The sequence below is a fragment of the Kogia breviceps genome, chromosome X, assembly GCF_026419965.1.
Source record: "Kogia breviceps isolate mKogBre1 chromosome X, mKogBre1 haplotype 1, whole genome shotgun sequence".
In the NCBI taxonomy this organism is placed as follows: domain Eukaryota; kingdom Metazoa; phylum Chordata; class Mammalia; order Artiodactyla; family Physeteridae; genus Kogia; species Kogia breviceps.
In genome coordinates this window covers 116,597,191-116,613,991 of record NC_081330.1, presented here as the reverse complement: position 1 = coordinate 116,613,991, position 16,801 = coordinate 116,597,191, and the positions used below count along the sequence as shown (strand labels likewise).

Genomic DNA, 16,801 nt, shown 5'->3' with positions numbered 1-16,801 from the left:
ATACTTTCTTCAACTACCACATGGTACACTCAGGAGATACCTTTAATTCACACCCACCCCCCTTCCCTGAACGTGTAGCATAGAAATGGAGTAAGGTAAAAGATGGGACAGAAATGTTGTTTGGCTTGTTAACTTGGTGACTGACAAAAGCTAAACGTTCCTGCCTAAAACTGCTTGCATCACAATGGCAAGTTCATGATGTCACTAGTGTCACTGTGGCTGGTTGAAGACAGCCTTACCTACGGGCCATACAGCTGGGGAAGGCGTCCTGGAGTGTGTGGGGATTCATCGAACCACCTCTGGCAGGCCAGGGGAATTTGAATGCAGGGAAGAATTGCTTTTGTGGGACTAGGAGGCAGGTTCCCCCACCCCCCCATTAAAAAAGAAACTGTAGGTTATTTCAAAGTACAAAAATATGTGTGTGATATTCATATTAGTTATGGTACAAAGATATTAACTCTGCCGTTCCCCCCACAGTCGTGGATGTTACCAGTACGCTTGACTCGTCTGCATTCCTCCTTAATGCCCTCCTGCCTTCTGGAAGTAACCCATTTTTAGTGTGATTTTTTTTGTTTGTTTGTTTCAGTTACTCTTGTGCGTTCTTTATAGATGTTTTACACACGTGTGATCTCCTAAATCATCATACTGTTTTTGCTTGCTTTTGAACTGGATAAAAATGGTGTCATTAAGGAGGTATTCTTGCAGACTTTTTTTTTTTAGTCGCGGCATGTGGGATCTTTTCAGTTGCAGCATGCGAACTCTTAGTTGTGGCATGCGTGTGGGATCAAGTTCCCTGACCAGGGATCGAACCCGGGCACGCTGCTTTGGGGGTGCGGAGTCTTAGCCACTGGACCACCAGGGAAGTCCAGACCTTTTTATATTACAGAAATCACACAAGCTGTTTAAAAGATACAAACAGAACTAAAATCTATAAAGTAATAAAGCAAGTGTCACCCGCAGCTAACATGAGGCAAGGAGAAACTTCTTAATTCTTTGCTATTAGGTTGTTATCATGCATCCTCCATGTGTCTTAAGAAAAGAACAGTGTAGTTCCATTTAAATATATAGAAAAGTGAAATGTATCACATTACTTTTTTGGGGTAGGTATCTGTGGGTTTTTGTTTTCTTTTTTAAACTGCTTTTTGACAATTTTGGGGAAGCATAAATTGAAACTATCCTGTTTCTTTACCACATTCTTTGTAAGGAGGACTTCCCATATATACTCTATAAAGAGAGAGCGTGGTGTCGTTTTTAAGATGGCAAGGAAAACCTTGAACTATGAACCTTGGTGGCATTTCCATTCTATAGCTTCCCCAGTAGTGAGGTGTTCTAAAAACAACCAGGCAGTGTTTTCTATTTGTGAATCTTAAATTATACATGTGGTGTTTATGTACTCTCATGGTGAACTTGATGTTGAAACCAAATTATATGCTGGCCAAGGGCACTTTGGCCAGTTCCCACTGCAGGACCCTAGATGATGGGTTACTAAACAGGCTGGCACTGAAGGATGACGATGTGCTGAGCTAATGTGCTACGTTAAAACCGCCCAGGCCAGCCCTTGGAATAGTTCTGTCTACCCACCTGCCCGTGACTGACTGGTTCTTTGGTTTTGAAAGCCATCCTCAGGAACGCTTATATCACAGGCTGCTTTATTTGTGAATAATTTTCATCTTACATTATACTTGGCTATTTTTGAGGCAAATTGATAGCAAAGTTCTTATGAAGGAATGTGATCAGCACATATATTCAGTTGTCTTCCAAATGTTAAGAACTTCAGAGGTTGGGACTTCCCTGGCGGTACAGTGGTTAAACTCCACGCTCCCAATGCAGGGGGCCCGGGTTTGATCCTTGGTCAGGGAACTAGATCCCACACGCATGCCGCAACTAAGAGTTTGCATGCCGCAACTAAGGAGCCCTCGAGCCGCAACTAAGGAGCCCACCAGCCACAACTAAGGAGTACATGTGCCGCAGCTAAGGAGCATGCCTGCCGCAACCAAGACCTGCACAACCAAATTAAAAAAAAAAAAAAATATATATATATATATATATATATATATAAGAATTTTAGAGGTTAAGAGGAAATAGTTGGTATTAAATATCCATCTTATTTTCTAAATCCATTATGAAAAGCCCTTGGGGGAAAATTGTGCTCAAATGATAAACCCTACCCCAGATCTACTGAACGAAAATCAGCATTTTAATAAGGCTCCCTACGATTCATACATACATTAAAGATTGAGAATCGGGCTTCCATGGTGGTGCAGTGGTTGGGAATCCGCCTGCCAATGCAGGGCACGCAGGTTCGAGCCCTGGTCCGGGAGGATCTCACATGCCGCGGAGCAGCTAAGCCCATGTGCCACAACTACTGAGCCTGCGCTCTGGAGCCCACGAGCCGCATTTGATGAGCCCGTGTGCCACAACTACTGAGGCCTGTGCTCCTGGAGCCCGTGCTCGGCCATAGGAGAGGCCAGCGCAGTGAGGAGTGGCCCCCGCTCACCGCAACTAGAGAAGGCCCGTGCGCAGCATTGAAGACCCAATGCAGCTAAAAATAAATAAATAAGTTAAAGTTAAAAAAAAAAAGATTGAGAATCACTGCTCTAGAATTACGCAGGTACTGTATCCATTCAGCAGCTCTCCTGTGTCTTGGCCAGCATCTCTGATTCCCTTCACCTTTTTTTTTTTATGGTCATAGAGTGGCTGCTGCAGCTCTACAAATCCCATCTAAGTTGGAGGCTGGAAGAAAGTTGAAGGAGTCGGGTCACTGTATTTATCGTTGATTGTCCAGAATCAAATATCACTTATATGTGGAATCTAAAAAATAATACAAATGAATCTATATACAAAAGAGATACAGACTCACAGACATAGAAGACAAACTTATAGTTACCAAAGGGGAAAGGGGAGGAGGAGGGATAAATTAGGACTTTGGGATTAATAGATACAGACTACTATATATAAAATAGATAAACAGCAAGGACTTACTGTATAGCAGAGAGAACTATACTCAATATCTTATAATAACCTATAATGGAAAATAACCTGAAAAGATATATATATGTATATATAATATATAATAATATATGTAGTGTATATAACCCAATCACTTTGCTGTACAGCTGAAACTAACACAAAATTGTAAATCAACTATATTTCAACAATTTGAAAAAAGAACGCATTTCAAAAAATAAATCTTTCCCAGCAGACTTCCACTATATTTCATTGAGCCCTCCTACCTGCTGGGGAGACAGAAAAGGGGTGGCAAAAAAAGGAGAAATATTAGAACAATGAAGTCAAGAGAAAATGTTTGATAAAGAGTAGAACTGGGGAATATCCTTAGTGTATACATCCTGAATAGACTTTTGTTCTCTTATGCCTTAAATCACAGATTTTGGAGGAAAGCACAGAGGTGTGAATATAGTTTTGTGTCAACATCTTAGACTCTTAAGAGGGTTATAATTTAAGCCATTCTGGAAATGAAGAACATTATCTCTTTGATACTTCATTCTCAACACAGTGGTGACTATTGGGAAAACGTATTTTGAATGGGCTATGTGTATGAATCTTTGCTAATTGCATTGTGTTGGCAGTGACTGTCACTAATGAGAAATTGGTCTCACTGCTTTCTGTTGCTTCATACTCGAAGAATTTGAAATGGTTTGGTAAGTGAGGTAGAAGGATAATGAGCTAATGGATCTATAAATAGAACTCAGTGTAATTTGTGAAAGTACAGAAACCTTATCTCATTTTCAGAGATGAACTTTTATCTAAGGCTAGAATTGCCCATTTATCAGAGACCTTCAAATGAGTGCAGCACTCAGTAGAACTTAAGACTCCTATTGTTTGCTTTTCTCCCTTTGATTTAGGGGAACTGTGTCAATTTGACGGAAGCCCTGTCACTCTACGAAGAACAGCTGGGGCGCCTGTATTGTCCTGTGGAATTCTCGAAGGAGATTGTCTGTGTCCCTTCGTACTTGGAATTGTATCCTTTGACCACATCATTGTGTTGCCAAATCAGAACCTTTGTGTAAATACCATGCCCGTTTAACCTTTTAAAGAAACAGAATTAGTTGTATAGTACATGTAAGGCCCTGGTAAACCGCCCCCCCACCCCTCAGATGCTGGGGCGTGGCCTGACACAGCTTCTCAGGTGGTTTTAATGGTCTGGCAGCACTGGTTCTCACACGCAGTCCCCAGACCTGTGGCATCCCCTGGGAACTAGTTTCTCGAGCCCAGCCCCAGCCTGCTGCCCGATCAGAAACACTGGAGGGTGGGGCCCGGTGACCTGTCTTGACCAGCCTGCCAGGAGGTTGATGTGCACTTTAAAGCTTCAGAATCCCCAGTCTAGACACTGTCCCAGCTGGAGCAGCCTGACTGAAGCAGCTCATTGTCCTTTTCTGTTAAAATTACCCCACTTTAATACTCGTTTCTACACTTCACTTGATTCTGATTTGCAGTAGAGATAGAGCTAAAAATAATGGTGGGCATCACAGAGTTAATGTTGGTGTTCTCCATTAGTTCCACTTAGTAAAGTTAGTCCAGGGAAATAGGAAAAGAACCCAGAGAAAAGCCAAATGAAAGCATTGTCGTTGGAAATTCATAGTGCATTTCTTCCTCCTAAAAACCGGAGTGTGGTCTGTAGACCAAAGCTACCTTACCGGAGGTGGCAGGGTCTAGCTTCCTGCGAGAGCAGGTTTCATGGCTGCCTGCTAGCCTGAGCTCTGTGACCATGACAGCCCCCCAGGGAGGAGGGGCTGCCAGGTTCCTCCTGGCCCGTGGAGAGCTCTGACACCTCTCCCTGGCGAACAGTCGAGCATGTTCATCAGGGTTCCTCTCCAGAGCTTTTGTTATGGCCAGCTCTTCTTTATACGGTGAAAGACGTTAGAAAGCAGTTGTTAACACCTGGAGAAAGCGCTTTCACCCTCTGGCTCCACTCTGGTTCCTCTTCCTCCCCATCGGTCCACCTTTTCCCCTTCTCTTCCTAGCTCCCTGTCCTCCCCCCACCTCCCTCCTTTCTCTCTTCCTCTGTCCTGCCACCCCACTTCTCATCTCCCTCTTGTCTTTGTCTCTCCTCTCCTCTCCTCATTCTCATGTTAATTCCCCAAAACATTTTAGAGTCCTTGGAAGCAGAAGTGTTACCTGAGAGAATATTTGTGTCCCTTTAATCTTTTCTTTGCTCATCGGCTACTGCCCCTCCCTCCCCACCCCACTACGTCCTAGGTGGTGGGCATCCTGGCTGCGAAGTGCCCTTGTTTAAGAGGCCTTCATTCTCATTACCACAGTGCTGTAAGCTCTGAAGCTTTCATCCATCTTCCAATTTGTAGGCCAGTAAACACATTTTAAGTGATGCCTGTTCTTCCTTGAATTACCTGTTGTTATTCCTTGACTCCTTGTCCAGGTGGGTATTTTACACTGTTTGGAAGAAAGCTAAACCTTGAAAATCAATTTCCCCTAATCATGTGTGCTGCAAATAGCCTTCCTGACCTTCGTATGCTGTACATGACATCGAAAGGAGTCAGGCAATTGATTGTGAATTCCTTCAAGTTTCCTTTTTTTAATTATTTTTTAATTTAAAAAGCAAATGGAAAATGTATATTTTGATGAGCTAGGGTGTTATTTTTTTGAAAGTCAGCTGAAGGATGATTAGACAGCACAGTGAAGGCTGCTAAATGCACTGAACCCCTAGAATGTGATCTTTGTTTTTGTTTTTGTTTTTCTGTGTGGGCTTTTTTTGTTTCTGTTTTGGTAGACTTCAAATTTGGTTGTTTGGAGGAATGAACATCATTGTTTTCTTCTGGAGGGAAGCTCTTGACGGGAGTTTCTTTTCCCCCCAAATTGACATAGTTATTAAAATTTGGTGCTTATAAGGAAAGACTTTAAAAAATGAATAGCAATGCTTCGATTAAAATTACAAATGAGAAATTTCATGTGTCTGTTGTTTTATTTCAGCGAGGTCTTCTCTTTCTCACTTCTGATCTCACGGAACAAAGATGTCTCCTTGGTCTTTTTTTAGTTCTGTTATATCACTGGGTGCCATTTATCTCTTTCTAATAGGATGGCCTTAGGGCCTTTTTTGAACAGCAGTAATGACTTCATTTACCACCGTGGTGAATGACACACAACCTATTACATTCACCAGTTCTTCATTATAAAATTGACCTAAGGATAGGAAAAGATTTGGCCTTACTGTAAAGTTGAAAGTCAGAAGCTTCTTTCTATTCCAACTCTTATTGGTGTGTTAGATGTGAAAATAAAGACCACTTTGGAATGCTGCTGTGAAGTTTTCTGAGTTTTTTGATGCACAGATAGATGACACTTGTGGAGGGGCCCACAGCCGCAAGAGCAGCTGAAACTCACCTGAGGAAGTACGTGTAACAACAGCGTGGTAGTGTACTTGTCGGTTACAGTCCACATCAAAGGTGACGTTATATTGACCTGGATTGTTGGACATCACTGGGTTGTCCTGTTTCGCTTTTTTTTTCAAACTTTAATTTTTAAATTTTTTTTATTTTTAAAATTTATTTTTGGCTGTCTTGGCTCTCTGTTGCTGCCTGCGGGCTTTCTCTAGTTGTGGCGAGCGTGGGCTACTCTTCGTTGCGGCATGCGGGCTTCTCATTGCGGTGGCTTCTCTTGTTGTGGAGCACGGGCTCTAGGCGCGTGGGCTTCAGTAGTTGCGGCACACAGGCTCAGTAGTTGTGGCATGCGGGCCCTGGAGTGTGCGGGCTTCAGTAGTGCGGCGTGTGGGCTCAGTAGTTGTGGTGCGTGGGCTCTAGGGCACGTGGGCTTCAGTAGTTGTGCCTTGCGGTCTCTAGAGCACAGGCTCACTAGTTGTGGCCCACGGGCTTAGTTGCTCCGCGGCATGTGGGATCTTCCCGGACCAGGGCTCGAACCCGTGTCCCCTGCATTGGCAGGCAGATTCTTAACCACTGCACCACCAGGGAAGTCCCCCTGTTGTTTTTTAAAAGGTTTTATGCTTTATCAATGCAGTGAGTTCATTTACAGTGAATTTGCAATAGGCAAAGCATTAAACATGAAATAGCCAGTGTCTGTTTTGAGACAGAGTAAGTGTCAACCGACCATTCTTCCTCCTGAGATAGGTTCATGGTATGAAACAGATATTCTTTAAAAATGAATATATGTCTACTTTTTTTTGTTGGATTGGCATGGGGGAAAAATAATAAAGGAGTTAGACTCACGTGGGAACTAGATTGGCTTTCAGCAATTATTTTTCTTGTGATAGAGGTTAAAAACAGCATTGGTAGGCAGACACTAAGAATCCTACTCGGGCTTCCCTGGTGGTGCAGTGGTTGAGAGTCCACCTGCCGATGCAGGGAACACGGGTTTGTGCCCCGGTCCGGGAGGATCCCATGTGCCGCGGAGCGGCTGGGCCTGTGAGCCATGGCCGCTGAGTCTGCGTGTCCGGAGCCTGTGCTCCGCAATGGGAGAGGCCACAACAGTGAGAGGCCCGCGTACCGCAAAGAGTCCTACTCAACCCCCGCCCTCCGACTCTATGCTTTCAAAGTCTCTGTGTACTGTGTAAGATTAAAAATGACGATACTACTACTGTTAGAACACAGTTTGGGGTAAATAGAATTAGAGGGTTTTATTTTTTTAAATTTTTGTTTATGGCTGTGTTGGGTCTTTGTTGCTGCGCATGGGCTTTCTCAAGTTGCGGCGAGCAGGGGCTACTCTTCGTTGTGGTGCGCGGGCTTCTCATTGCAGTGGCTCCTCCTGTTGTAGAGCACGGGCTCTAGGCACATTGGCTTCAGTAGTTGTGACTCGCGGTCTCTAGAGCACAGGCTTAGTAGTTGTAGCACATGGGCTTAGTTGCTCCGCGGCATGTGAGATCTTCCCGGACCAGGGCTCGAACCCATGTCCCATGCATTGGCAGGCGGATTCTCAACCACTGCGCCACCAGGGAAGTCCCAGGGTTTTCTTTTTTATTCCATTTTAGAAAAGAAAGCAAGTGTATCTGCTGTCTAGCTATGGTATTGTTAATATGTGGCATAACTTTATACTTGAAGACTAGCTTGAGGCTGAGGCTAAATCTGCTGATGAATTTCATGACACCCAGGTAGGTCCTGCCAAGAGCTGAGAGTTAGGAATGAGATGGATCCGGTTGGACCGGGCCATGGAAGACACATTCAGGAGAGACTAAGGGATGTGGTATGGGAGAAAGAAGGGAATGGAAAGCAATTTTTTTATTCTGTGTGATAATGGTGAATTCTGAGCACAATCATTACTTTCTAGTAGAGAAAGGATGCCTGGGTTTTTTTGAACATCTTTGTAACTGTTAAAAGGGAAGCATGCAGATTGAACTCGATAACTAAAAACGACCTCAACTTTTGCTGCATTTTAAGGAAATGTTATAAGATCCAAGCACTGTTACATTACTTTAATGGGTGTAGTGTTATTTACTGCTGTAGTCTCCTTTATATTCTAAAATAGAATACACTGTAATATATAGCTGCTTTTTAATTAAAGACAAGACAAATGTGGCTGTAGTTTAAATTCTAGTCAACACATCAGCAGATGTCAAGAACTCATTTATTAAAAAAAAGTAATGCTGCCCTCTCCTGAAAATGTGATTGGATATTTAAAACATTTGATTAATGGTGATCCACCTGGGCTGGAGGAAGGCTGGGTTGACAGTGCTGCTCCTTCCTGTGCAGTTGACTAGACACCTTCTTGCTTAACTACTGCTGACGTAAGAGTTTACATTTGTCTCAGTAGATGATCAGTTTTATTCTGTTCCCATGACTTCCGGGATAGGGTGGAGGGTGAAGGGTGTGTGTGTGTGGGGGGGGTGAGGGTGAGAGTCAAGGTTGTGTGTGTGTGAGATGTATCGTTGGCCTGTACCCAAGACTCTAGAGCAGTATTATTCAAAGTGTGGTGCGCCAACCAGCTCTTTGTGTTCTAAGCACATTGTTTCGTTTGCTTCAGCTGAAGTGTTTTGTTCCCAGCAAGACTTGGTCAGTGAACAAAGCATTAGTTGGGTCTGCACTGCAGGGCGTGCTCCTTACCCAGTCCTGGAACAGCACCATAAGTAGCACTGTTCGCGAGGCCAGCTGGGCAGCTTTATTTGATTTGAGCTGCTACGTGGCCTTGACATTACACTTAACAACCTTCTGTATCACCCTGTTGCTGAGTGTCTTTGTACCACATAATCTTTTACGGTGCCGTGCTTGGGTGAATACACAACTTTCCTTTACATTCTCTTGCTTTTAAAATAGTTTGAATTATGATTATCACTGAGTAGGCCAATAGTCAAAATTTGAAATATGCCCAAGGGTCCTGTGGCTAGTAGCAGTCTGAATTAAGGTTCTAGCCTTCTGAATTTGCTGTCGGAAAGCTCACATCAGGGGTTCTTTCTCAACCATTTTGGTACCGTGAACTCTGGCAACCTGGTGAAACCTATGAGGCCCTCCTCAGAAGCATGTTTTCTAATACATAAAGTAGATATGATTACAAGGAGACAGGTTACAATGCTTTTCAAAGACGTCTGATTTAATATTTGGGCTTTACTAACTTGCTACATAGCTGGATCTATTTATGGGTCAGAGATTGTAATTTTGAAGCATAATGAGCCTAAATAGAAGATCTGCAGCAACTGAAATGTGCTAAGAACGCATCTGACTTCTCTTGTTGACAGAGTCATAGGTACTGTCCGTGCTAACATGGATTGTGACCTATGCTCATGCTTAAAGGACATGCTAGATTTCAGTTAGAGGTTAGTGAAAATAAAGATAGAAAGATTTTCCCATCCCAAGTTCAGAGCCACAAAGAATTCTGTCCATAGATGCCAGGTTAAGAACCCCTGTCCCACAGTTTTTGCTTCCATTGTTTCATTGTATTTAGGGGGTGGGGAAGGGTAGCTGGGTCCCTTCACCCTGCTGTCACAACGTCAAATCAATACTGACAGATCAGTTCTCCTCGGCCAGAACCATTTAAAATCTCAATTACCTAGTGCAGTCATTCCACTGATTTCTGCTTTACTCATTATTTCAAAAATGAGAAGTAGAACATGGGAAGAAACAGCCCAGTGCTTTTGGAAGGCTATTTGAATACTCTTGGATGTGATTTCCGTGGGAAATCAGGTGATAAATGTGACTGGACAGGTATGCTTATCTCCTGTATCTGAGGGTCCCAGTGACGGTTCATTAATGCAGACCACATCCCGGGGCAATGACCAGTCAAATGGTGGTCATTTCAGTGAGTGATTCCTTTGAGATGAATGGGTCCCTCTTTGGGCAACTTTGCAGGGAACATAACAGAATAAATGAGTCAGGGGTTCTCCCGGGTAAAGTAAGCTTAACAAGCCAGATCTGTTTTGATAGCCCTCCAATATCCAGAGAGAAGACTGGGGGGGGGGGGTTTGCCCCACCCCATGGGGCCTAGAGATGAAGGCCCAAGATTGTAAAGACGGGCAAGGGGCAGTTCTCCATAGATACGGGCTTTGACACTGGAGTTGACTTGTTAGAGATCATTCCTGGTTCTGCCTATTAGGCAATCCTTTTTTCTTGTTTTAGGGCTAAAATTGTCTTACATATCGGTTGATGATGATTATGTTGGTGACTTAGGTTCTCAGTAAGTGATTCTGACGGCTCTAAGTTCGTTTCAGAGAGATGGAAATGCTCCTTGGACGACATTCCGTGTCCTCTACTTTCTAGACAACTCTGCTTTCGCCTGCTTTCAGTTGTCTGAGTTAAATTTGATACATGAAATTACCCCTGTGTCCTTCCTCCCAGGGCTAAGGGGGAGCTTCTGTCAACATATTCTGTGCGTTCATTGTGTGGTCCCTTCACACTCAGTGATTCCGTTTTTTCATGTTTTGTGCATGAAGTTAAAGTGCAGAGTAAAAGGGAACTCTTAGAATTGCAATTTCCAAGTGGAATGTACAAGAAAAGGCTGGTGTGAAGAAGCTGACACAGGGTTGGGCATGTTCAAGAAGAAAAGCAGCCCGTGATGATAAAGGGAGAAGTGCCCCCTCCTTCACGTGCTGAAGGAGGAAGAACGTCCATCCTGCCCTAGCAGGGCGCAGTCTCAGTGCGGGTGAAAGCGCTGCGTTGGTGAAGGGTCCTCCTTGGTGCCCCCAAAGACCGAAGGGGAGCAGAAACTCAGAAAGGTGTAGAGCAAACACTCAGACCAGAAAACCGGAACGACGTGTAGGATCTGTGGCCCTTTGGGTGTCAGCCATTGCTGTGAGTCTTTCTTTCCTGCTTGTTTGCGCTCCACCGTTTATCACCCTTGAATGTCTCTGCCCTCGGTGACTCCCTACCCATTGGATGAAATTCTTACTCCAGGTCTCCACTTTGGTCTGGGTCAGCCTCCAGGGGACTGTCGCTCGGGTTTCGGTGGATACCAGGCAGCAAGGCCACGAGACCCTGATCCTGGCCACTTGCGCTTAGTTTGAGCCTGACCCTTGGCTCCCACTGGATAAATCCAGAAGTGTTTGTGCCTTAAAATAATTAAGCAGAATGATAAATTATAAACCATCAGAAAAAGTTGGAAGTCATGAGGGTATTTGGAAAATACACAAGTAAGTGGAGGACACAAATATAGATGAGACACTTATTATAGAAAGCTGGGTGTCAGCTAGTTAAGGGGGAGGGTGTGCTGGAGTTGAAAACAGCATTGTGTAATCATCATAATGAAGACTGAATTAGGCAAGAATCATCCCCTGATGTCAAATCTGCGGGAAAATTTTGACAAGGAGCATATTTATGTGGCTTTAAAGCGTCTCCTACAGATTGCTTATGAGTTGTGTATCAGTTTCCTATTACCACTTGAACGAACTACTGAGAACTTAGTTCCTTGAAATAACACAAATGTTTCAGGTCAGAAGTCTGAAATGAGTCTTACAGGGTACAAGATCTGAGCACTGGCAGGGCTGTTTCCCTCTGGAGGCTCTAGGGGAGAATCCGTTTCCCGCCTTTTCTAGTTTCTAGAGGCCAGCTGCGTTCTCTGGCTTCTGGGCCCTTCAGTCGCAAAGTCAGCAGCACAGCACCTTCAAATCTCTCTGCTTCCGTTGCCACATTACCTTCTCTCTCTGACTCCTGCTTCATCCCCGTCGTAAGGCCCTGCTGGGATCCCATTGGGCCCATCTGGATGACCCACGATACTCTTCCCCAGTTGAAGCTCAACCACAGCTGCAAAGTCCCTTTTGCAATATAAGGTAACATATAAGTTTCTTGGATTAGGATGTTGACATCCATAGGGGGTGATTATTCAGCTTTTACCACACATTGCTAGAGAAAATAACTTTTTAGTGGAGAAACTGAACAACACTTTGGCTGGGTGATCAAAATCAACAAGGGGCAGGTGGACATTCTCTGCTTCCAGTGTTGTGAGAAGGGTCTGTCAACCTATTAGGCTAAGAATGCATTACCTGAAGCTGATCTTCTTCTTTTTTTTTTTTTCAGTTCACGAATCGCTTGGTTTATTGTACACAATTAGCACACAACACAGGTTAGTCAAAGTAGGGAAAGGAGGGTAACGAACCAACCCAAGGAGAGTCCACAAGGAGGCTTCTCAGCACAAGCAGCAGTCTCTGGTCTGGCAACAGGTACCTGAATCTAACCTCTTGGAAACATTAGATCCCAAATGAGAAATGTTCTATTTTCAAAAGGCCTGTATTCTTTAAAAGTATCAATGTCAAAAAAGAGAAAAGGCCGTGAAAAGGTTTCCAGATTAAAGGAGGCTAAAGAGACAAGGCAAATAAATGCATTATTTGACCCGACACTGGATCCCATATTGGAGGAAAAATCCTGTAAAATTGCATCAATTGACAAATTGGTATATGAATGGTAGTTTTGATAAAGTATTGTATCTGTGTTAACTTGATGAGTTCTAATTGTAACTTTCCTCCAAAGTTTGAAATTATTTCCAAGTAAAACGTTAAACATTAAGAAAAAAAAAAAGAATTCTGTTGACACAGTTGGTCTCCTGTCTGCCTGAGGGATATGACAGCAAAATTTTTGGACGCAGAATCAGAAATCTAAGAGGAACCAGGCTTAAGGGGCCTGTCTAGTACCCAAATAAGCATGTGCTGCTTTTAAGATCTAGCACAGGAGAGGGTAAAATGTGATGTTCGTGAGGCAGCTGAAGTTCTAGTGGCTAAATTATGTCTTTCAGGCTTTCTGACTGCTACACAAAGAAGAAAACGTACCTGTGAGGGCTCCCGCAGGAGATCACGAAGACAGAGGGGAGCAGTTCTCTGCCGGGGATGTCTGCTGTAGTGGAGCTAAATGCAGATGCCAGCAAGACTCAGAGGAGGGCGCACCACTGGGCTCTGGGTCCACACTCGGGTTCTTGGGGCTCCCACTGGCTTAGAGACAGAAGGCCTCCTGCCAAGATCTTGCTTCAAAGACCCCACTGTTTCTTTGCTGTTAGATGTTTCTTCCTGAGCTTCTGCAAATAGACTGCAGGGCATGAGGGGTTTGAGTTTTTTTTTTTTTTTTTTTTTCCCGTTTCCCCACGTATGTGGCAGAAGAGAAGCATGGAGAGTGAGAGTGGGACTGAACTCTTCTTTTTACTTAAGGCAAAAAGCCCGTTTTTTAAAATTTTAAATTTGAAATGGGTCACATTAAAAAGCTATTCAGGGACTTCCCTGGTAGCCCAGTGGTTAAGAATCTGCCTGCCAACGCAGGGGACATGGGTTTGAGCCCTGGTCCGGGAAGATCCCATGTGCCGCGGAACAACTAGGCCCGTGTGCCACAACTACAGAGCCTGCTCTCTAGAGCCCGTGAGCCACAACTACTGAGCCCGTGTGCCACAACTACTGAGCCTGTGTGCCACAACTACTGAGCCTGTGTGCCACAATTACTGAGCCTGTGTGCCACAATTACTGAAGCCTGCACGCCTAGAGCCCGTGCTCCACAATAAGAGAAGCCACCGTGTTGAGAAGCCAGCGCACCGCAGCAAAGAGTGGCTCCCGCCCAACGCAACTAGAGAAAGTCTGCTCGCAGCAACGAAGACCCAATACAGCCAAAAATAAATAAATAAATTTATTTATTAAAAAAACAAAAGCTATTCAGGGAAATCCCTGGAGGTCCTGTGGTTAGGACTCCGTGCTTCCATTACAGGGGGCACGGGTTTGATCCCTGGTCAGGAAACAGATCCCGCAAGCTGCACGGCCAAAAAAAAAAAAAAAAACTATTCAATTAGTTTTCCTAGAAAACTGATTGAGGACTTAAAAAGGTTCACCTGCAACTGTAGTTGCCTTGCTATTTAGAAACAGGAATAGAAAAATGAGGTCAGTACTTCACATACTTGACTGCGGATGAATACCTGAGGATCTCCTTAAAACACAGTCTGGTTCTGGAGGTCTGGGGCAGGGCCTGGGAGCCTGCATTTCTCACAGTCATCAGTTGATGCTGCTGGTCTGTGGACCACACTCTGAATGGTACTGAGCTGCAGCACTGGTAAGTGGAAAATCAGGTGGGTGGCCTTGCAGAAAAACTCGCAGAAAGCTGTTGCATGAATCACTGCTGAATCCAAATATTTTAAATATCAGCATTGTTATCACTGCTGAAACAAAAATATTTTAAATGTCAGCATTGTTACAGGTGGCCTCCAAAGCAATAGATGTTGCCACGGTATTTGCTAAAATGAGTTCCTGTTTGACTTCCAAGGGTTAGGAATGTTCTTATGGACTGTGTTTAAAAGGCAATTGGATAAACCATTAATCTGGGGCTCGAGTTTAACCTCGTAGTACTCACCAAAGGGCATCTACACCCTCAGCATTTGAAAAATTACAAAACTGGTGGTGGATGGAGGCCAATTAGTGGAGACTTTGAGGCAATGATCAGTGCAGATATTTTCAAGTTCTCCCTGCAGTTTGAAAGGATGTGGAGACCCTGTTCAGTGTGCAGACATTGCCCTGACAGCTAGAAGTTTCTAAACACGAGGATGAGGGATTATACTTTTTATTCAGCTAAACATGCAGTTTACTGAAGCCTGGATTATGCTTTGATTTCATGGGTGTAGGTAAATTTATTTCTGTGGAGGGTAAAACCAGAGCAAATTTTAATTCGTTCTTGGGTCTTTTGCAAGTTTATTCAAAATACAACGAAGAATAAGGGGAAGGATTCGAGGTTACACGATTCATTCCTGACGTTGTACTAGAATAGCTTTCAGGAGCACTTATTGGCCACTTTTGCCGCAGCCTCCGTGGAGGGAGTCCTAGAACACAATGTTTGGGATATATTCAGGGCAATGTGTAGAGGAAAGAACACGTGGGCACCCTCTTAAGCAGCAAAGAAAAATGAACAGAAAACACCAGCTCAAAAGCAACAGGGTGCTGTGAGGGCTGCTGGAAATAGAAGCATGAAGGAGTAAGTGTAGACTAACTAAGGTGAAGGCTATAAGGAAAGCACACGTGTTTCAGGTAAGGGATGAGTAGGGATGGAGGTGATTTACTGCAAGTGCTTTATAGAGCACCAAACATTTACAAGAAGACAACACAACCTAATGCAGTTGACCCTTGATCATGCAGGGGCTAGGGGCGCTGACCCCGCACAAAGGTGAAAATCCAAGTATGACTTACAGTCAGCCCTCGGTGTCTGCAGTTCTGCATCCTCAGATTCAACCAACTCCCGTGTAGTACTGTAGTATTTACCCCTGAAAAAATCTGCATACAAGTGGGCCCGTGCAGTTGAAAGGTATTGTTCAAGGGTCAGCTGTACTATTTTTCTCTTCTACAGCTCTATAAAAAGATAAACTGGGCTTCCCTGGTGGCGCAGGGGTTGAGAGTCCGCCTGCCGATGCAGGGGACGCGGGTTCGTGCCCCGGTCCGGGAGGACCCCACGTGCCGCGGAGCAGCTGGGCCCGTGAGCCATGGCCGCTGAGCCTGCGCGTCCGGAGCCTGTGCTCCGCAACAATGAGTGGCCCGCGTACTGCAAAGAAAAAAAAAAAAGATAAACTCTTAGATTTTCCATTAACCAAAAGGCCATCAGGCCCTTCCAGTCTTATTTCTCCCCCACAGAAAGTTATCAGGAATGGTGTTATGGGCTGAGTTGTGTCCCCCCAAAAGATGTTGAAGTCCTAACCTCCCAGTACCTGTGAATGTGACCTTATTTGGAAATAGGGTCTTTGAAGATGATCGAGTTAAGATGAGGTCATTAGGGTGGGCCCTTATCCAATGACTGGTATCCTTATAAAAAGGGGAAATTTGGACCAAGAAACACGTATGATGTGAAAACACAGGCAGAATACCATTCTACAAGCCAAGGAATGCCTAAGGAGAAAAGCATGGAACCGATTCTCCCTCACAGCCCTCAGAAGGAATCAACCCTGCCAACACCTTGATTTCTTTTCTTTCTTCTTTTTTTTTTTGAAGTACGGTTGCTGTACAATCTTATATGCTACAGGTGTACAGTATAGTGATTCACAATTTTTAAAGGTTGTACTCCATTCATAGTTATAATATATCGGCTATATTCCCCATGTTGTACAATATATCCTTATAGCTTATTTTACACCTAACAGTTTGTACCTCTTACTCCCCTCCCCCTATCTTGCCCTGCCACCTTCCCTCTCCCTACTGGTAACCACTAGTTTGTTCTCCATATCTATGACTCAGTTTCTGTTTTGTTGTATACATTCATTTGTTGTCTGTTTCTTTTTTATTATATTCACGAGTTTGTTTTATTTTTTAGATTCCAGATATAAGTGATATCATACAGTATTTGTCTCTCTGACTTATTTCACTTAGCATAAAGCCCTCCAAGTCCATCCATTTTGCTGCAAATGGCAAAATTTCTTTCTTTCTTATGACTCAGTAATATTCCATTGTGTATATATA

At 44.0% G+C, this 16,801-nt stretch overlaps 1 protein-coding gene across 1 annotated transcript in view; it reads left to right on the top strand.

The window, feature by feature from the left end:
- Positions 1-5,919, top strand: part of SMS (spermine synthase) — a 52,045-nt gene extending 46,126 nt beyond the window's left edge. The window contains exons 10-11 of the mRNA XM_059051162.2: positions 3,864-3,979; positions 5,396-5,919. Of these exons, the coding sequence (XP_058907145.1) occupies positions 3,864-3,979; positions 5,396-5,435 (156 nt within the window). The 3' untranslated portion in view covers positions 5,436-5,919. The remainder of the gene's footprint in view (positions 1-3,863; positions 3,980-5,395) is intronic.
- Positions 5,920-16,801: the final 10,882 nt, after the last annotated feature.